The 21,923-nt window shown below is 41.3% G+C and overlaps 1 protein-coding gene across 2 annotated transcripts in view; it reads right to left on the bottom strand.

The window, feature by feature from the left end:
• The window catches only part of LOC128016486 (zinc finger homeobox protein 3), a 152,341-nt gene that overhangs the window by 6,679 nt on the left and 123,739 nt on the right, over positions 1–21,923 (bottom strand). For both annotated transcript variants that reach the window (XM_052601015.1, XM_052601014.1), the window contains exons 5-9: positions 18,611–18,718; positions 9,866–9,999; positions 9,214–9,414; positions 5,595–5,712; positions 9–5,483 (exon numbers count right to left, since the gene is read on the bottom strand). In XM_052601015.1, the coding sequence (XP_052456975.1) occupies positions 9–5,483; positions 5,595–5,712; positions 9,214–9,414; positions 9,866–9,999; positions 18,611–18,718 (6,036 nt within the window). The remainder of the gene's footprint in view (positions 1–8; positions 5,484–5,594; positions 5,713–9,213; positions 9,415–9,865; positions 10,000–18,610; positions 18,719–21,923) is intronic.

The following is a 21,923-nucleotide window of genomic DNA, read 5'->3' as shown; positions in this document are numbered from 1 at the left end:
TGACATACCTGAGTTGGATGAGTTAAAGCCTGGTATGGAGGGACCACCAACACCTGGCAGGAGAACAGGGGGGATCCCCTGTAGATTTGGGTAACCTGACTGAAGGTTCAATGCTTGCAAAGCAGGTGTGTCAAACATCCCTTGTTGCTGCATGGCTTGTTGTTGTGCTAGTCCCAGGACCTCATTTGCTTTCTTGATACGATCCATCTCCTGCTGTGCCATCAGCTGACGAACCGTCGCTGGATCAAAGTACTCTTTCTCTTTATCGAGCTGACTTCCAATGGTATCCTTTACTTTGGAGATGTGTTGCTGGGAAAAGATGTGGTCTCGTACTGACAGGCGAGCACTGTATTTAACACCACACAAAGAGCATTCTGTCTTAGGTCCCTCGTAAGAAGTCTGGTTGATACCAAAGTGCTTAGCCATGCTGAGCTTAGCTTTCTTTTCCTTAGCACGGGCATTTTGAAACCAAACCTGAACAACTCTCTTTGGAAGTCCAATGTCATTGCCAAGTACCTCACACTCCAGCATGGTTGGAGTCCTATAATCATTGAAGCAAGACTTGAGCACCTTAAGCTGAAGATTAGTCATCTGTGTTCGGAAGCGTTTTTGACCAGGCCTGTCTCCACTATCAATGCTTCTGCTACCAGAGGCTCCTGGACTTGGTGAACAAGGGTCGGCCAGGCTAGATGTTTCACTGTAGTCTATAATATGTTCATTTTCAAAGTCTTTTGTATAGAAGCTTGTTGCAGGGCTCACCAGTCCTGAGGACATTTGTTCATCGTTCTCAATGGAGGGGACTGCACCCCCAGACTTAGAGAGAAAATCTCCACTGTTATGGCTGTGCTTTGCATCAGCACTATCATTGTCAATGTTTGCCTCATCACCAGTGGTAGTGTCAGTGATGGCTGTATTCACAGACGAACAATCATCGTTATCAAGCTTATGTTGATCAAAGTTTGTGTTTACTGAGGAAATGGTTGGGCTTTCAAACTCCTCTGCTCCCTCAACTTTGATAGATGTTGGGCTCAGGAGAGCCCTGGGAGACAAGTCCATGCTTTTGCTCACAGGTGACAGTGATGAACTTTGCACATCATTGTTAGACTGGGCAAGATGAGCATAGCTGGAGATATCCAGAGGATCCATCTTCAACTGCATGGCCTCCTGTTCAGGTAGCATACCGGAAAGCACTAGGTTATAACCAGCACGTTTAGCTTCATGCCAGTGGCGTGAACGAATATGGGCCTCGAGGGCAGTTTTAGCTTTGAATAGGGCTCGACAAAATGGGCAGCGCCGGTGGGCTTGAGCTGGCCCAACAGCACGAAACTGACCTTTTCTTTCTCTGGCTCTTGTGTTTTGGAACCATACCTGTACCACTCGTTTTTTAAGCCCCACTTCATGAGCAATGTGGTCAAGCATTTTACGAGTAGGATTGGAGTCAAGCAAATATTTCTGGTACAGAATCTCTAGTTGCTCTGGTGTAATAGTGGTTCGGAGGCGCTTGTCTCGTTGTGGCTCCTCTCCACTATTCATGCTGTCACTTTCTCCTGGACTAGTTCCTGCCTTCTCCTCCAATTTCCTCTTCAGGGAGTTCATAGTGGATGTAGGTGTTGATGGGGAGGTGGCAGAGTTGCTGGACATTTGAGGTATTGCTCCTGCAAGGAGCTGGCTAGCAAGCAGAGGGTTGCTGGGATCAAACAACATAAAGGACATGTCCATTGGGCGATCCAAAAACTGAGGATGAATGAACTGATTTTGGATACTCAGGAAATGCAGTTGCTGGTGTTCCTGCCAGTGTTCAAATGAAGGGAAGGCAAGTTTACACTGCTCACACTGGTATGGGATCATTTGCTGGGCCAACTGCTGCTGTGAGGCAGAGGCTAAATGAGGATTAAGGGCCATGTGGGAGCTCTGAGAGATCTGACTGTTATGTGAAATGGAGGGACCACTGTGCTGTTGCTGTTGGGACAGGGAAGGTGAAGAAAGCTTTGAATTCTTTGGGACTGTATGTGTCTTTTCCTCTCTTTGTGGTCTCTGCTGTGGAGTCTCAGATGGATGAATGGTTTCCTGTTCCTGTTTGAAAGATGTATGTTCTCTTTGGGCGAATGATGCTTCTGAAGAGTGTTTTGATTTTTCATCAAACAAGTTTGATGTGTTAGCTGGTGTAGGCTCCTCGTTTTCAGATGATGTGATGTTAGAGAATGCAGAGGATGAAGGGGGAAGAGGACAGAGGCTTGAAGATGTGGGCACTGGTGTTTGACCTGATGACCCAGATAGAGTATAGTATTCATGAGAGAGATCCAAAGAGTCCTCATTTAGACTGTCATATTGCCCATCTTCCTCCTCGTCTTTGTAACAGAGCTTCTTTTGGTGTTTAATAAGATCAAATATGCGCTGGAAAACCAGGCTGCACTTCTTGCACTGATAGTTTAAGTTGGTAGTACGAATGTATCGGTCATTAGATAACTCACGTCGATCACCTTCTTTTCCTCCATCTCCCTGGTTCTCATAATTCTTACGGGCTTTCTGTCTGGCATTTTGGAACCACACAACAATGACTCTAGTTGGAAGACTCAGAAGATTGGATAACTGCTCAAATTCATCATCTTTAGGATAAGCATTAGCATCAAAGAAATCCTGCAGTACCCTCAGCTGGTAGTCTGTGAACCTTGTCCTTGAGGACCTCTTATTTCCAAATGATTCTGGCTTTTGAGGCTCAGGGGAGGGTGGCTTTGAATCAATTTTGGTATCTTCAAGAGTTGTAATTGGAGGGTTATTAAAATTATAAGGTGAGTCTTTGTTGCGTTGTCGCTCTTTAAAGAGTGTATTGCGGAACCAGTGCTTGATGACTTTCTGGGGGAGTCCTGATTTATCTGCCATTTCCTTAATTTGGTCCTCGTTGGGAGAGTTGTTGATATCGAAATATTGGCGGAGCACCCTTAGCTGGTCATCTGTGATACGGGTACGGGGTCTCTTATTCTGTTGCTGCAACATGGCAGGGGTAAGCTGCTGTTGGTAGAGCTGGGCCAGATCAGTGGCCAGACTGGGCTCCACAGCTGGCAGTTGGGCAGGAATCTGAGAAGGTAATGACTGGAGTGACATGGGCTGCATCATAAGTGGAGAGAAGAGAGGGAGATCCATTGGCATTGGAATTTGGGCCAGTGAAACTGGGGGTTGAGGGGTTGTAACAGTTGGTGGTGTCTGGGTAGGAGCAGAAACAGGTATATTTGGTGTTGGTACCCTCTGGGGAGGCGGAGGTGGGGGTGGGGGCGGTGGAGGAGGTGGAGCAGCTTCGGGTGTCTGAGGTCTCAGTGGGTACAACTTGTCATATTGTTCTCTGTACTCTTTGGCAAATCTCTCTAGGAATCTGAATGGAAAGAAAGCCTGGTGGATATGCTCCTGATGACTCTTGAGAATCAATATGTTGGAAAAGAATTTACCGCAAGACTCACACTCCAGTTTCTCTAATCCTTCAATGGGGTCAACCACTCTAGTGATACCAGCTGACCTACTGCATCCTGACAGAGATCCCGTTGACTTTCTTTGTGCTTTTTGCTTGTTCTCATTGTACTGAATTACTAACTCGAAGCCAAAATTTTCCAGTAGGGCTTTAGTGGCATTCCCTCTGGCATCTGAGGCAATCCTTGGAGGAGGAAATCCATAGTCATGGTTCACATTTACAACAGCTTGAGGAGCATCTTTCTTTTCATTGGACTTGTCTGACATATCTTTTGGAACATGATCCTCAGCTTTATCACTAATTTCTTTATCCTTTGGCAACTCTCTTTCTTTCCCGGTGTGAGGAGATGGCTTTGGCTTTTTGTCTACAGGGTGAGAGAGGGCACTCTGCTGAAGTAAAGCCATTTGGCTTGACCCTTGGGAGTGGGAATGAGCTTGGTGCTGTTGCTGAAGGTGGTGGTGCATAAGCTGTTGTTGTAAGCAGCTTTGCTGGGCCTGCTGGGCAGTGTTTTTCTGTTCTTCCAATAGTGAAGCAGTAGATCCACTCAAGTTTAATGAAGAGCTACTTGGATTCATTTCTGGATTAAGCTGAAATTCTGCCCCAGGAATGTAAAATGGAAAAAGCAGCTGCTGTTGCTGAAGAGGAAGAAGAGCATCTGTTGTCATAGGGAAGTGCTGGAGAAGAGGGTTAAAAAGCTGGGACTGAAGGAGAGCAGCCTGCTGGAGCTCTTGTTGGAACTGAGCCTGTGCCTGTGCCTGAGCCTGGGCTAACTGCTGCTGCTGCTGTTGCTGGAGTTGTTGCTGATGACTCCTCGAAGATAGCATATCTGCAAATTTCTTCTTTTTCACTTCATTATTTTCAGAAGGAGAGGGATGACAAGTTGAGTTTCCCAAATTCTCAACATTGTGAGAATGACTTGACAGATGATTACCTCCCATGATGCTCTGTGCTGTCTGAGCTCCAGCTGGAGAGCTGCTGCTGTTGCTGGAGGTGGTAGTTGAGTTAGTGGCTGGAATAGGGCTTGGGGTTGAAGTGCTATTAGAAGTGCTTCCACTTGGGCCACTACTGCTTACAGCACTAGATGTGCCACCTGCTGCTTCAAGCTTTGCTGCCCTGGCCTTGGATTGGTGAAGAACAGAGCGCATGTGAATCTCCAGTGTAGAGCTCTGGCTGTATGCTACATTGCAAGTGCTGCACTTGAAGGGTTTATTGTCAGGGCTGCTTGTGGGCTCTGGCTGACCAGTGGTGGATTCCTGTAGGGCCCTTTTGACTTTGTGTAAGTGAGACACAGAGTTGTAGTGTACAAGAAGAATATTCTTTTGGGTAAATGACTCTTTGCAGACTGTACATTTGAAAGGACGGGATGGATCAAGAAACTTCTCCATTGTAAAGTTGGGGCCTTTCCTAAATGGCAGGGCTCGTTTGGGTTCAGATCCAGAATCTTCTTGCAAAGATCCAGAGTCACTACCAGTTGGGCTTTGCTTTTCCTCAGGATCACTTTCGTCTCCCTCTTTCTCATCATCAAGAAGAGCTCCCTGGTCTTCTCCAAGTGAGGGATCACCCATAATCATTAGGTCTCCATTCATCAGTAAACCTCCATAGAGCTGCTGGATGTCAGCTTCACTTAACTCCAGGTGACTGGTCTCCAGATGCTTCTTAAGTGCCTGTAGGGTCCTGAAGCTACGCTGGCATAAACAACACATTGTAGCTGCTCTGATTACATGGTATTGGGAATGCAGCTGAAGTTTCTCTATTGTCTTGAATGCCAAGCTACACTGGTTGCAGCGATATTTGTAGACATGACGATCAGAGACAGGCAGTTGGGGCCTTTTATTGTGGACCTCATTGAAGTGCATCTGAAGGGCATTGGAGGATTTAAAGACTTTGTTACAGCCCTTTTTCCAGCAGAGGAAACCAGTGGAATCATCTCTTCCAGGCTGCTGTTCCTCAAGAGGAGACTTGTGAGCTTCAGCAGTGTCTGAGGCCAGACAAACTCCTTTTTCAGGCTCAACATCTGCCATCTCTGCATTCAGAAAAAAAAAAAAAAAACACATAAAAATGTTGATAACATTACATATACATGTGTGCATGTGTGTGTTTAAAATATGTTTCCTCAATTGCACAACATTCTAACCTGTTTGTTTCTTAATGTCATCAGAGTTGACCATTGACTGAGGTGTGGTTTGAGTATCCTTTTCTGCTCCAGGGACTGGTATGAAAATACTTGCTGGCAGTACTTCTGATGCTGCCACCTGGAAAAATAAAAACATAGTATCTGTTATATTAATTATAAGCCATAAAAATAGAACATCTCAAATTAAGGTAAGGGGCAAACAAATTTCACATTCAAAACAGACAAAATTTCTGCAACATATACAGTAATCCTTCATTTTTTATTATTAGTATTTTTTAAAGCAAAAAGATGAATGTAAGGTGGTACAAGTGAGATGAGTGCTACAAATATAAAAATAAATAATTTCATAAGATAATCATATTATTTGAACTGGACACAAACACGTTTACTGTCTCCCACTTTCACACAGACGACTTAATTTGCTATCCATGGAATTTGCACTTTGATCACTGATGGTGTTTTGTCATGCTCTGCGATAGTTCTGTTGCTGGAGCCAATTAGTGTGATGGGCTGAGTGGTCTTCCTTGGCCAGTTGAAAAGCTTATTAGAGAGCCTAATTAAATAAGTCTTCCACCTCATAAAATGTGCTTTTCATTCCAATAGAAAAGCTTGGTGCAATGGTTAAATGCCATAATTCAGCCTGGAATTCTGGCTAATGCAACAACTTTCAATTTTTGGATAATGATCAGCACTCTTACTTTAACATACAGTGCTCATTAATATGTTTTCCAGCAAACCAGAATATTTTAATGTAAAACAATTATGCAAGATATTACTTGAAAAAAAGTCATTAATACAAAATGCCAATACATTTAAATGTAGGTAGATGGCAAGCAGCATGTTTTTATAATCAAATTAATTAGAAAAGTTAAAGTATTCGTAATATTGTTGTGATAAAGGTGCACCAAGGTTTGCTTGGCACTTCGAAGGTTGAAGTTAATCAAGTGTGAATGACAGCAACCTCCCCTCTATTTTTTAACATGATTCTCCATGCAAGGATCTCACTTTCTTGCTATCTCTCTCTTTCTCAGAATAATAATAAAAAAACAGATTCATTAACAGGATCCTATTTAACAATAATCAGCTACTGAGATTGGAAAATGTTGGGAGATGAGCCCTCGTGTGCTTCACCTTCCTTCAATTAACTTCACAAACTGAACAATCAGCCTCATTCATGCATTTCACTACCCCAGTCCCACCTCTCTCTCTCTCTCTCTCTCTTTCTCTCTATCACTCTCTCTCTCTCTTCCTTACAAACCTTCCTCTTTTTACAACCCCATGAGACAACCAATTATATTTTTCTCACATCAGACATCAGCTTCATGTCTATAGGAGTTTTAATTTTTGCATTGAATTAAATAAATGAATAAATATAATATACGTACATATATATATAGGCTATATTATTTATTTATTGATTTATTTATTTTTACAAAAACTAAACTGTAGATTAAATAACTTTCTTCAGACTGAACATACCTTGTGACATTATTCAAGTAAAATAAAAGTAATGTTAACTAAAAACGAGTAATTACCTGTGAGAGACCTAAGCAAACATAGTATCATTACATGGCTGTTTGACTGGTCTTCTGAGATCAGAGAGAAGGAACTGTTTTATAGTTGATTTAAAACCTAATCACAGCCAGCAGCTTTAATTCAGTGTCATCAAATACCAAGTGCCATGCAACCCCACGTCTCTGAGCGTGAAACACTGAGAAATATTCAGTGAACCACAGCCATTCTTAAACATCTGGTTTCTGCAATCAAGATCACACTGGGCAAAATGTAGCCCTTTTTTAGCTTTTTAGTTTCCTCCCTTACCCAATCTTTTCCTAACTAAATCTGTTAAATGATGTGACCAGTATAGAGAATTCCAGAAATAAAATATGCCTGTGATTAACATTACAAAGTGGACTGTTTCTAGACAACTGCATCATTAGGCAAATAGAGCAGAGTGCTGAGAGTATCCCAAGGTCACTTTTAATTTGGACCGTCTAATTGGCAAACATAGTTCCAAATGGCTATCATCTAGCCAGGCTCAGAATTAATGAAGCACAATTATTTTCATTACCCCTATCTTAGACAGACAGAACATTAGACATAGAGTGAGGGAGCGAGGGAGGGAAAGCGAGAGAAGAGGAAGGAGGAGGTAGGGTGAGTGGAAGAGAGTGCATCTTTATGCAATGTTTGCAAGAAATAAAAGTCACCTGATTCAGAATTCATTAAGCTTGTCTGTCTGACAAGAGGAACAGGACATGAGTATCTCTCCATCTCTCATTACTTGTAAAAAAGGTGATGGTTTTAATGTGCATTGTTTTAGCTCAGTTACTATCATGCACTGCACTTGTAGAGCGCTCTGTGTGTTATTACCTCTATAAAAGAAAAAATATTGCTGTCTGGCCTCCACTAATGTGTTCACCATTTGCTTTCGGGGCTGGGGGAGTAGAGATGCCTTCACAGTATTCGGAGTGATTGGCCAAGCAAGCAATTCAAACACCACAGGCAAACCTACACATAATTATTTCACTGCTAAAATTGTGTGTAAAAAAAAAAAAAAAAAATCTATGAAAGCAGAGTAGTCTCAGTAGAAGCTGAAATGGAATAAGGTGAGTATTCTCAGAGGGACCAGGCAGACTAGGCTGCTGGAGGCCTGAGCGCTCTGGGACTAGAGAGGGGGAAATAACGTAAAGGGATGATGTAAGTATTACTGCTTCTAGTGAGTGCCTGGAATACAAATGACCTTGGTAATCACAAGAGGCTTTTATAATTTTTCCACTAAACCGAGAACATTTCTTCTAAAGTTAAGAATTACAATATTCATCAACTTCCTACAAACCAACTGTTTCTTCTAATCAGCACTGAAATTAAATAGAGAGCAAATCAAAGCTTGCGTAACTCTACTGGTTTGCAGATTTTTTTGCCTGAGAAGACCCTAGTAATCTTGTGTGTCTTCTAGAGAACACAAATGAGCACAAAATGTGCTCTGATCAAAAGGTAGGTTTTTAACTAGAAGCAATAAGCAAAAAAAAAAAACACTTTAGGATTGTAAACATTTAATAAAACAAGGAAATGATATTGACCATAGTAATATCCAGTAATAACCAGTGTTACACCCAGCAATGTTCAAGCTTCAGCCTTACACATCTCATTTTGAATATACAGGATTCTTAAGGGCCATATCACAATTATCAGTTTCCTTTGTGATTTTAATTAAGCCTCAAAATTTCATCAATTAGACAGAAAAAACAACCTTTGGTCCTCAAAAGCAGAGTGAATGAGAAACTGTGAGTCTTTTGTGAGATTGATATCTGACATTATTACTACTAAACATTGCAGTAAGGCTACGTTGCTTTTGTGTAAAAAGCATATGGGCTTCACACCACACAATAGCAGGGCAGCCATGCCTTGCATGAAAACAAATGTTCCCAGAGAGAAATTAACTGGGCTTAATGAATATCTTTCCACTTGAGAGACTGAATGGGAAATATTTAGAAAGGTTCTTTTGACTGTGGAAGTAAAATAAACTTGGTTGAATGTCTTTGACATTCATTAGAGGAAACAAATGCATGCAAAGCCTGCTGTGATCGTTACCCCTAAATATTCTTCTGTGTTAACTTACTGTGGCAATTAGCTTTTCGACGCAGTCTGGTGCCACGCTGTGGAGGTGAGTGAGATGGAACTGCAGGTGGACCTTGTTGTTGAGCATGTCCTGGCACAGCGGGCAGCGGAACATGGGCTGCACTGAGTGCTGTGTCATCACGTGCATTCTGAGCCGGTTCAGATCTGTGTTGCTGAACTTGCAGTAGGGGCACTGGTACATCTATATAATGACAAGATGGAAGAAAAAAAATATTATTTTCTAGAGACGAGTGGTAAAATCAAGGGCAAAGCAACGCAAATCCATCTCCCATGCAGTGAGCAGTGGGCTACTCTGAGAGGTAGACACTTCAAAGAGCTCTCAACTGTCAAATATCACATTGATTTTTCACCTTTTGCACAATTAGCACTGCAAGAGCAGCAGAAAATATGGAGTAATATAATATTTGTAGAAAAAAAAAATGCATGCATAATTTAAAAAGGCCAGCTACATTCTACTACTCTATATTAAAAAGGGCTGAAAACAACATCCTCAGATATTTTGTTAATTAATGGGTACAGTTAATGAGACCTACATGCCTGGGGATTAGATAAGGTCTTTCTGAATCTACTTCACAAAAACAGACAGATAGAATTCTAAATGTTTCCCAGAGGCTGTAGATTTTCCTCCACACCTGCTCTCCACTGCTCTTCTCAGCGGTCCTGGGTCGTTTTGACGAGAGGGGGCTTTCTGCTGCCTCGGACCTTGAAGAAGGCCACTTGGAGGGGACCGGGGAATCCGTCTGATCCCTCTCCGATTGGTTGGATGCTGACATAGACACACAAAAGAAGCATACTTGTCAAAACACAGTGCCGATTTGGCAGTCAGGGCATGTAATCAATCAATAAGCCAGCCTTTATAAAAATGAAACGCAGTAAAACTGCAGTTTTGTGTCATATAATGATACTGTATTGTTCAATTAAAAACATGTAGCACAGTTAAAATGGCTTTTATGAGGCCTGCTATGCTGAGATTACTAGTAAAAGCAGTAAAATGAATATGTAGTAACACATTAACTTGCTAATGCTAGCTTAACCTACAGTAAAAGTCCACTGAACGTTTAAACAAAGCATATTTATTTTTCTTTGGTTTAATTATACTCAAGAAACGTGTAAGTCTGACTTTTCTTTTTTCAAGATATTTGTGTTCATACACATTTTTATGTTCTTGATTGCTACAACAGTGTGGGAATATGGGAACTGGAGTATGCAGTACAATAGTGCATGTGTAGTAATGGAAATTAAATATATTTCTGTGGTTTTCAGTAAAAGTGAGGGGGAAAAAAAATGCTGCGCATTAGCATTCACGTGGTTCAAATTTTACTGATGTCATATCACCATGCCATATGCTGTCATATCTTCATTTACTGTCAATAACATGGAAAAAATGGATGCAGAATTACAGCAGTTTTTAGTGCTGATGTTACCAAACTCACGGTACAATTAAGAAATTGCAGTCATTTTTTATTTTTTTTGTAAGGAAGTGAGCAGCATGTCTTTCTAAACTGTGATATATGGCCACTGAACAGGTAACACCCAGGCCGGCTGATTGTTAAGGCAGGCTGCTCCCCCTCCAAACCAATGCAGTCTTTTAACCGCTCCTCCCATGGCACTTAGAAGAGGCAGTGCGCAATGCTTTGACGGCTTGTCTTTCTCTATGTTGGATGTTTAGGACATCAGACACCAGCACAGACATCTAATCAAAACATTAGTTTGCCACGGTGAGCAGCTTTAGGATGCATGCTCTCTCAGATGAAGCCATTTGAAGTGTGGCTTCAGCGAAGGAATTCACCCAACTTGAAAAGAGTCAAATATACCACAGGCGGCTTCAGAAAGTATCAAAAAAAAAAAAAAAAAAGAGTTCTGTTCAGGTTCCTATTTCGATTCTTTTTTTGTTGCTTATTTGCACTTCTCATTGGAATACGAAATTGCCTTCCCTAGTTATTTCAGTTTTTAGCAAAACTTAATAGATTCTTGAGATTCTTGTTGCCATAGTTTTTAAGAAAAGACTCTTCACTAACTAGCCAGTTACTGTATGTGAGCTGAATAAAAAATCAAATTAAATTAAAATAAAATTGAAGAAGACAAACTAAAGGTGGCAATACAAAGCAATCAGGGTAAAAATAATCAGTTCGTATAAAAAGTAAATCCACACTAAGCCAGAGAGGGGTCGAGAGAACACGCTGTTTACGCTGCTAAGGGAAAGAATTTGCAGTGAAACTTAAGACGCCCCCCTCTCTCACAGGCCCATAACGAGGCTATAAAGAGTTAAATTTGCCATGATTTGTCCACTCCTGAAAGGGCAAATTGAGAGCAGGGCATTGTGGGGAGGGGTGTGGGGGTCAATTTAAGCCGAGCTGACCATGTTCCTTGGACAGACATTAAAGTGTCGGGTCCAATCAGGGCAGGGCAGCTGAGCGCTGGCTTCAGTGGGGGGCCCTACTTTGGGGAACGCTGCCTGCTGCAGCTCTCGGAGACTCCCCCAATCAGCCAGAGCTGCACTATTAGGTCCAGTCATGGCCAATCCCATTAGACATCTACCAATAAACAAAGGAAATGTTAAAGGAACCTCCTATTCATTGCCATTAACCTTTACTTTCGGTCCTGGCACTGTCCCGGCCACTTACTGCTCCTACTACTGTGTCAGTCCTTTCTATCTGATTTCTTTCAGGAAACCCCTTTTCAGGTGCATTGAATGTTCTGCAACATCACTTTTCCACCAAAAACAGCTGTAGTTATTTTTACTTCAATAAAATTGTGGAAACTTTGTATTAGCCACCAGTGTCATCAAAAACAAGCTGCTAATGCCATTTAAAAGACTAGCTATAAGTTTAAACAAAAACGACAGTAGCTGTGGTATTTGGGTGGAATTTTGGTGGGTACCATAGTACATTTTTGTTAGGGAGTGCAGGGATAGAGTGTAAACAAAGAACGCTTTAGCTAATGCTTTTATGCTAAATGCTTTTAAGCTAAATACATGTAAATAAACCAACAAAACAATTTCCTGTGACTCTAAGTATGATTGAAAAAGGCTTAAGTACACTATTTCACTATTATTGGAAATTTTTTCATTGTAAATTCTGTTTAACAGACAATTGCAAGTGAATAACTTGAGGTCAGGGGAGCAGCTGCCTGCTGGAGGCCTGCAGCACGTGTGGAGGGGAGGGTGGCCCACTGCCTCTGGGCACAGATGCACCTCGTCACGCCCTGTTAGGACTCCATAAATCTGATCAATTGTTTGCTTTTAAAAGGCACAAAAACCCACTTCTGCCACCAAACCCCCGTGACTAAAGCCCAGCTACCGTATCCTGTTTTCTGTTGTCAAGAGACGGAGGAAGAAAGCGAGGAAAAAACATCATCACGGAGCACGCTGGAGCAAAATGGAGACCAATAAAAAGGCGAAGGGGACTGTTGGCATGCGCAGTACGTGTGTCTTTGACACGGTTGGATGGCCGCAGGAACATGCCTCAACATTTGAGCAGGTCAGATCCATTATTAGAGACCAGATGACCAGAACCTGATGGTAGGGGTCTCTCTTTTTCTCCCCTCCCTTTCCCTGGTCTTTGCTCATGAACCTGGCTATACTGTATGTGGCCAGCTCTGTTATGTTCACTGTGTACTACTGTGTTTTCAAAGGGTATGGGTTTTATATATTTAACACAATTTAAGAAACCATGAAAGGAGAATGTAATCAAAAATACATACATACACACACACACACACACACACACACATATACATATATATATATATATATATATATATATATATATATATATATATATATATATCGCCGATCAGTTAGTCAAGAGGTAAAAGATCAATATAAACAGATGCAAATGATATCATATCACCAGATCATAAAATAATTAAGTGTAAATAATAGCCAATAATCTATTAACCAATATAAATAATAAAAAAAAAAATGCTAATTATTGTATAAACGGAATAATTTCAAAATGCCCAAGTATCATCTAACTGTGCTAATCTCAAAATGGACAAATTTTGGCTTAATCAAATTTCAAAATGGTCAAAAATAGCCTCTAAATAGCCACTATAGACAAGTAGTCTCGTTATTGCAAAACATCAACCTAATGAGTATTTATAACAAAAGTAATATTCAGTTCATGTCTAAAATGTACATTAATTCCCAGAAACACAGCATTACACTAAAACTACTAACTACTTTTTTAAAGCCTCACTGTTTTTAACAGGGAGGAGTGGGAACTACATCAGTCTGTGTGCACTCTTTGCCCCATGTGCCTTTTTTCAAAACCATCCTAATGTAGTATCTGTACATCTGACCTCAATTCTACCATTCAGCAGTAGACCGTGTTTGCAGCAAAACCCACAGAGACAGCGACAACGCCCCGATTTTCATCTGACATCACAAAAGCCAAAGGGGAAGCAGTGAAAAAAAGTCTTAAAAGTCAATTAGGTGATTATTAATTCATGGGCCTTTTCCATAAGCAGGAGGTCTTTGTTCTGGATTGTCCCGTAAGTGAATTGGACTTTGGCACCTTTTCTCAACCCCTGGAGCTGAGAAGCATTTCTAAGCCAGCCAGAGGAGGCTGTCAGTGCTGAGTGCAAAGCCTCTAAATCAGAGACGTGAAGCGCTTTCATGGACGGTAAGCACTGCAGAAGTGGTTGACTGACACAAGCATGGCAGCAGTAAGGCAACAAGTCTGAAAATGTCCACAAATGTAACCACAGCTGCCATCATTTCATTGCCCAGGTGTCCTTGGGAAGTCATCTCCTACGAGACTAACTGGACTCTGAAAGTGGGCGGACAGGGAAAGAACAGAAAGATGATTTCTTGTGGCATATTGAGTGCAGCATGTGCATTTGCAAAAAAAAAAATCAACTGGAGATGTGCTCCCAATAAGGCAATGGAAATGTCAAGTTGTCAGTTTTTCTTCACCTTATCCAATCCAGCTTTTGAATCTGAAAAGGCAAGTCATCAACATGTTCTACGGTGGTTTAGATTGGTACAAAGTCTGATGGACCAAAGGTGATCAACCAGCATGGTCCTTCAAGGTAAGCTGGTTGACCATGTATCTAGCTGGTTAGGCTAGTTAAGAAGCCCAAACTGAGATAACAGCATCCCATGCTTCTCTTTTCAGGAGGTCAAACCTCGTCCATCATTCGCTTGTCTGTGCTGCTTTTCTCCCAATACCTTCTCTCAGTGCTCCTCATGAAAGTCCTCCTCCCAGTTCATCTGCTATTTAACCGTTAATACGAAGGAGAGGTCCAACTCCCCAGTGCTATAAGTCATTCACTTTTACCATGGCTGACAATAACTGAATATTATATTTTTCTGCTCATTCACTCCCCGCTTTTCTTCCCTCCTTTTTTTAATCTGTAGGCTGCGTCGGTGCCCTGAGCAACAAAGGGCTAGATTCCATTTCACCACATATTTCTCAGGTAATTACTCTGCATCAATTAATTTCAAATAAAGAAAATTACAACCAAAGCCTAACGCCAACACTACTCCATATTAAGGCTTATCATATAACAGTTCCCTTGGTGCATAACCACTATTAAATGAAAGGACCACCTCCATGGCTCTGCAAAGGAAGTGCCCATGTAACCCCACAGGCGTGACTGCTACAAAGACAAATTTAAAATGAATAAATTAAAAGGAGATATCAATTAGTGGATGTGTTATTAATCTTCTGATGGCTAGGTGGGAGCTAATGCTGCAATCACCTTTAGAGGACATACACACACTGACACAAATACATGCAACTCTCTCTCTCTCTCAGGACGCCGTGCCAATTAGAATACAGGGAGTAAAGCTCATAAACACACGTCTCTGTGAGTGCTGGCTTACAAACAAGGACAATTTATAGCCTATTAGTCTGCAAGACAAAAGTAATTTTAATTTAAGGGATGACAAGCTTTTAAAGGACACAATATGAATATGCAAAAGCGTCTGTGTTTTTAAAACGGCTTTGATTGATGCTTCGTTTCAGAGAGAGGGTGTCAGGAACAACTTCAGTGACATGCTTTTCAGATTGTTTCACTACCTGTTAAATTCATCTTAAAACACCCTCAGGATGATGCAATAAATATGGCATCATAAAAATCATGATCCGCATACGTACCATTTCTTCAGCGTTATTCATGCAGTCAGCTGACAACCCTGACAGCTACGATTGCATTTACTTCGATTATAACACACCGCGGCTAGAGCTCCTGCCTATTCACATCAACTCCTGTAAAATCTATTGAGGGACATCAAAGCCATTAAATCAAGTAGGAGATGGAAACAGATTCACTTGTAATACACTCCACTGCGTCCAGGGGGTGCTAATGTTCACCTTGCAGTCAGAGGACAGTTATTTTGCTGTCCTTCTCAATGCTGTCTCTGTCTCTCCTATCAGTGTCACACACACACACCCGCCCTTGTGCATCCAATCACTGGCATTCATATATTTAAGTAAATATATAAGGCAAAAGAGATGGAACCAATTTGGAGGGCTGCTTCTGCCGTGTCAGATAACGTCTGACCTGCATCAGATTATTCACCCTCCCTCAAAATAACCCCAGTAATTTGAAAGTTGGGGGTTGAAAGGAATTATTCATAAACCTGCCGAGGACCACATACCCCCCCACTCCTCACCTCCCGCCAGTAAACCACCCCTTCCCCACCTATATTTATGTTAAACATCTAAAATCATATTGTGGTTGCTCCTCCAGTCCTTAAGTGAATTAACAATCCTTCTCATCTCTTTCGTGTCCACATTGGCATGTATCTTCCACTTTATCTGTCCATCCGTTATGGCCTCTATCCTTGTTTTCTGCCACATATATACCCATCCCTCATTCTTTAGTATCACCCTGTTTCACAAATGCTAACCCAACCCTCACCAAATGGATGAATGCTGAATGTATTTTTGACTATTATGGAATGCTTTTATACTAACCTAATCAAGTTAACCTTGAAAAACGTATCTGTATCTTTTTCCTTACCTGCCTACACGATACCCATCCAGCACAAAATCTCTCTAAATGCACTAAATGACATGTTCAAAAGAGACCCATCAGATTGGCCACGGCTTAACTCGGATGGTACTAACGTGCTCAACCTGAGAGTCATCTGTGAACCACGTTTCAACACTCAGTGTTCGCATGACTAGGATGAGAGGAAAAACTTCAACAACACTAATGACAGGCCCTAATAACAACCCGCGCAGACAGGGTGACTCAAATCTGCTCGGATACGTGCCTTTAAATAACAGGTTAGCCACGTCCCCATCGTGACGGAGTCCAGCAGCTAACCATTGATGCATTCTCCACACACATTCTCAGACAATTTCCAGCCAAAACAAGAGAGCCTCTGTTTACTAAAAGCATTCCAGCGCTTCCCAGGCAGAGTTCAGAAAGCCTCTCGTAGCGGCGTCTCACGCCGCTCTGTCCGTCAATCATGAAAGTGAGTTCTAAACACAAGAATATAAAGGAGCTTCCATTAAAGCAGCACCAGTATCTTAGATCAGAACACCGCCAGGTTTCACTCTTCCACCCCCGTCACTCCTTCCTCCCTTCTCCACCTCCCCTCAGACATCAAACAGCACCCTAGACCTGGCTTCCTAATGCACGCTATTTTTAACTAAGCGTTCCTAATAAGCTGCTGGGAAGCCTGTAAATTTTTCATATGCAAGCACATCTTTCCTTTGTGAAAACACAGAAACACACTTATTTGGTGATTAGCAACTGACAGGGGGAGGATAGGAATTGAATATTCTTGTATGGAAATTCAGAAAAGACGCAGGGCTCCTAATGCGCACAGTCGTCTTCTTTGGCACCACAGGTAACGGCTGAATTATTAATCAAGCAGCTCATTTTAATGCTTTTTAAAGTGCTTTATTTTGATACTTTTAGCCATTTTCAGCCAAGCGATGCATATCATTATTTCTCCCCATCAAAGCCGAGTGGCACTCGCTCAAAGTGCACAGTCAACTCAGCCTCATTTAAAATGAAAGTTGAAAAAAAATCAAAAGACGTTTTGAAAGATTTGCCTTCAAATGCTCCAATGATTTACTTTATTTTATTTTTTATTTATTTATATTTTTTTTGCTGTAGTTTTGGAATTTAAAAAATAATGATGATAATAATAAAATGTGGAACATGCAAAAGACTAAAATTGCTATCACGAAGAAATAAAAGTTATATTCTGTAATCTGTGAGGTACAGCTGTAGTGAAAACACTTGTTCCAGAAAGGTGCATGCCCTGACTAATTCCACCTCGCAATCAAACGGCTTCCACACTGGCACAAATTGAATGTGAATGGAACTTCAAATCAGAGATGGCAAGCAAGAACGGACACCTCACATTCAGACCAGCACGCACCTGTCCAAGGACATGACTAATGCTCAACGTCCAAACCCAACCATTTAATACAGCACCACCAGTAAGTATACATTCACTGAGATCAATCCATGAGTGCTATCCTATTAAACAATAATCATAGTTATTAATGTTACTTACTTTGAACAGCTAGTTCATAGTTGAACAGCTATAGTTTTATGAACCTACAGACATAAAAATGAATGTATTGCTTATTGTTAATATTTTAGTGCATTAACTAACATTAACTAATGACATCTAAAGGGAAGTGTTATTTCATTTTAAAATGGTACATATCATGCACAGGTACATAATTATGACTATAGTAACAAACCAGAGGTCAGGTGACTCTCTCACGCGCACGCATGCACAAACCAGCTCGTAACGGAGCACGTGCGGCAGGCCCTCGCCACTTTCCAAACACATCAGCAGCACAGCAACGCACCACTGATCTCCACTTATACCACCACAGGCCTCTCTCTCCTCTGCACTCCAATCCACTCCAACACCCAGAGCAACCCCCCTCCTCTTAAACCACACCTCTCTATGAAACCCGACACCTGCACCTGCCACAACTGCCCACCCCCCCACGCCTGCAAAATACTCCTATCTGATAGCATTCTTCAGAGGTGTGTGTGTGTGTGTGTGTGGCAGAGAACACGGTCACATGTGTTTAGACACATGGCTGCACTGTAACTCTGTAAGCAGGCCCTGACTTGTTTTTTTTTGTTTTTTTTGTCACTTGACCAGATTCGTCATAATGAGGGATCATTTTTCCTGGGAATTCCAACTCCAAATCCTCAGGGGTGAGAAATAAAGCATATTCAATTAAGCTTGGTTCTTGGAAAATAAAAATAGCTTCTTAAAGAGCACTGAAATATTTGAGGTGAAACATCATCTTATTTAATAAGCCACAACACTGGAGCTGTGGAATATAAAGGATTCTCAGTGTGAAAAAGAAACCCTAAAATCTAACACCCCCCTGTTAAACTGGACCCCTTGTATAGTAAAATGGGAAGATAGGGCTTACCTGTCCCTTTGGTGAGCTCCCTCTCCCCCCCACTCTCTCTGTCTTTGGTTTGGTCCTCCTGATCTGTGGTGGTCTCACTGGCAGCCTCCACATCCTCACTCAGCTCTCCTGAAGGGGGAGGAGAGGATGGGATATGTAAATCAGCACTCCATCAGAATTGGTGGAAGCACTTAAAGGGACGGTAGCATTTTTTTTTCTACACAAGCCCACAACAATTACATTCTCTGACAAGCATTTACAAGGTTACGAGACAAAGCAGCTGTTTCTCTCTCCAACCACACATGCTGGACCATACATTACATCAAATACAACGGCATCAATTTTTTTTCTATTACATTTTATATTGAAAAAAGCAAATACATATAGGCCTGTATGAGTGTATAATACATAAATCTAATATGCTGTTTAATTTAATAAAATTTCTGTATACTTGTATCCTTACACTCTCTCTCTCTCTCTCTCTCTCTCTCTCTCTCTCTCTCTCACACACACACACACACACACACACACATAAACAGACTTGCATTTTTTTCTGTAATATATTTGTACCTACAAAATGCATTTGGAAATTACACATTTTATCCTTTTAAGCACATGATTATTTTAATAATGTCATATTTTTGATGGCATATAAATATATTTTTAAAACAAGCCTTGACTCCAGAGTTATAATTCTTCATTTATGCAGGACCATGACACAAATATCTTTATGACTTCCTCTGTTTAATATGAACATAAAACTACAGCAAACCGCACACATGTGGTAGAGACATACACACATTTTCCACAGCGGCTCCGAGCATGCAGACAGGAAAAATAATTGTGCGAGTTTTTTAAGAGAGAGGAGAATTTCTGCGCGTCGCTCTCTCTAGTACTTCTCCCAATGTTCATAATTACAGTCCCTTGCTGCAGTTTGCTGCTGGCTCATTTTTACGTTCATTTTTAAAACCCAATGTAATGCAAAGCAAAAAAAATAAAATAAAAAAAAAATATATATATTTTGCCAAGTCAAATGCAGAAACCCCCATAACCATCTTAAAAGCCCCATGCTCAATATATTAGGCCATTTAAAGGAAGCAAACCTCCAACAATGGATCTCCAATAATGCCATGTGTAAGTAACAGAGGGAAGTAGCTGAAAAACAGATAATAAAATGGGCATCAATCCTTTTTATTCCCACCTCGTGCCCCCCGAGCACCCCCTTTCCTGGGCCGAGCTTGTTTAAAAGTACCGTGGCTAGCACACACAAACATTGATTTTGCAACAGTAAAGTCCGTGGCAGTCAATAAGCCTTATCAGTTATTACACAAGTCAGCTAATTCTCAGCAAATGTACTTAAATGTTCTTTTGAAAATGCCTCCCCATGCAGTCTCCACTCTATCAGGTGGGTTATTGACGTATCGACAGGACAACAATGACCGCTGAAATATCCTGTTCAAATATTCATCTGCACGCTCAAAGATCTCTATTCCATGACAATATTTGAACCCTTAACTTAAAACAGCTTTTATTGTCCAATAACGTTCCAGCAACTTTAGAAGCCCGCCTGGGACGCGACTTGAATCTGGACCAGCCGCTTCCAAAAGCCACCCCACAATCCATTAAAGTTTATTCTCATCAGTGTTGGGTTTCTAGAACTGTTAAAGCACAACCTCAATCCATCATTCTTCAAAAACACTTTTTTGGTCTCTGCATGAACATGGAGCGGCGTATTTAATAAACGCCTCCGCCATAACTCTCTCACTGCGAGTAATACATCAACATCTCTAAACATTTCCATCTCCTTGACTTAATGTGCTACAAGAAACCATTTGTGTGTGAGTGCGCGTATGTGTGTGTATCTAGAGCAGTTAAAGCCATTTACATCTGATGGTCTTGTGTGGATTGCTATGTGTAATTCTGCATTTTGTTGCACTGTTTTAATTATTGATGCACCGAGAGGAAACGCGACTGGCGCAGACCGTTTGCCAAAGCCTACGATCACTCGCTGTGGTTTCCACTGTGGGATTCTGGGAGAAAGTAATTACACAAGAAAACACTGGTGTACTGAGTCGTCTGTACTACACTGCAGGGCTATAAACTGCACGTGATAATTCACAAGAGCTGTTTTTCAGCATTACAGCGATAACACATCAGATGAACAAATGCAAAAACAGGCAAATTATTAAATAAAACAGGAGTGCAGATTTGAAAGAGGAAGGTAGATAAACACAACTGTAGTTAATTTCATCTCAGCCTCACTGAAGTTTTTTTTTTTTTTTTTTTTTTAAACAAACAAAAGCTTCATAAAAGAAGTGTGATTTGCTCAGTGCTTTTTTGCATTTGTACCTGTGTTCGGTGTAGATGAAGCACCTAGAGCTTGATCGCAGTATGGATTAATGCAGTTAGGCCATATTACCCAGAGCTCACACTGATCCTGTGTTTAAATGACGGTGTAAGTGGACAAACCGACTATTTATACATATACACAATTGTATTCTTTCACATACATGCATGTTTCTGTTTATGTTCTCCATAACCCAACATTACCCAGCGCTGGGCAGAGAAATAGGCTGGAAACTCAAAAAAAAAAGCAACATGCACTGCAGTCTAGATAAATCCACCTTCGCCAGGCTGGGAATTACTATATGATATGGAGTCAGAAGCAGCCAGATTACAAAATAATCCCCAGGTAGAATTTACACCTCTGGAAAAGACGCCAGTGTGTCTAATTTCTGCTCTAGCACACTTCCTTCTCTTAATGGAGAGTCACTTCACGCAACAGCTGCCACCCTAAAATCATCTCTAACCCCTTTTTCATCTCGCTCCTCGACTGTACGCCAGTCACCCTTCCCCCTCCAGTAGTACGCAGATAGGTAGACATTTAATTCCACCCATGGCCGTGTGTCTAAGAGGCAAATGAATGTGCCTATTCCTCATCTCCACCGGAGTAAACAATGATTAAACCCGGGCCAGCCATAATTAATGAAAGGTCACAAGTGGCCTTAGAGTACGCTGCAAATGAAAGAACCCACCCAAATGTAGTCATATATCTGGCCTGGAAATAGATTAAGAGGAAGCACTGGCAGCAATGGCGAGAGGCCATTTGCTAACCCAAATCCTAAAAATGTAAAGGACAATACCCCGAAGGTTAGGCTTTCTAATTAATCGTCCTCATTAACCCGTCCTCATACAGTGATATTAAACTTTTGCCATAATCTAATCACGCCAGCCGAATAAGCCCACCACAGTGCCTGAAATTACAAAGCATGTCTGTTCTCAGAGGAAACACAATCTCACAATATCTCAACGAAGCCAGATGTGGATACAGAAA

This window comes from Carassius gibelio, chromosome A7 (assembly GCF_023724105.1).
Source record: "Carassius gibelio isolate Cgi1373 ecotype wild population from Czech Republic chromosome A7, carGib1.2-hapl.c, whole genome shotgun sequence".
Taxonomy (NCBI): Eukaryota; Metazoa; Chordata; class Actinopteri; order Cypriniformes; family Cyprinidae; genus Carassius; species Carassius gibelio.
Note: the sequence above shows the minus strand (reverse complement) of the source record. Positions and strands in the feature narration are given on the sequence as shown.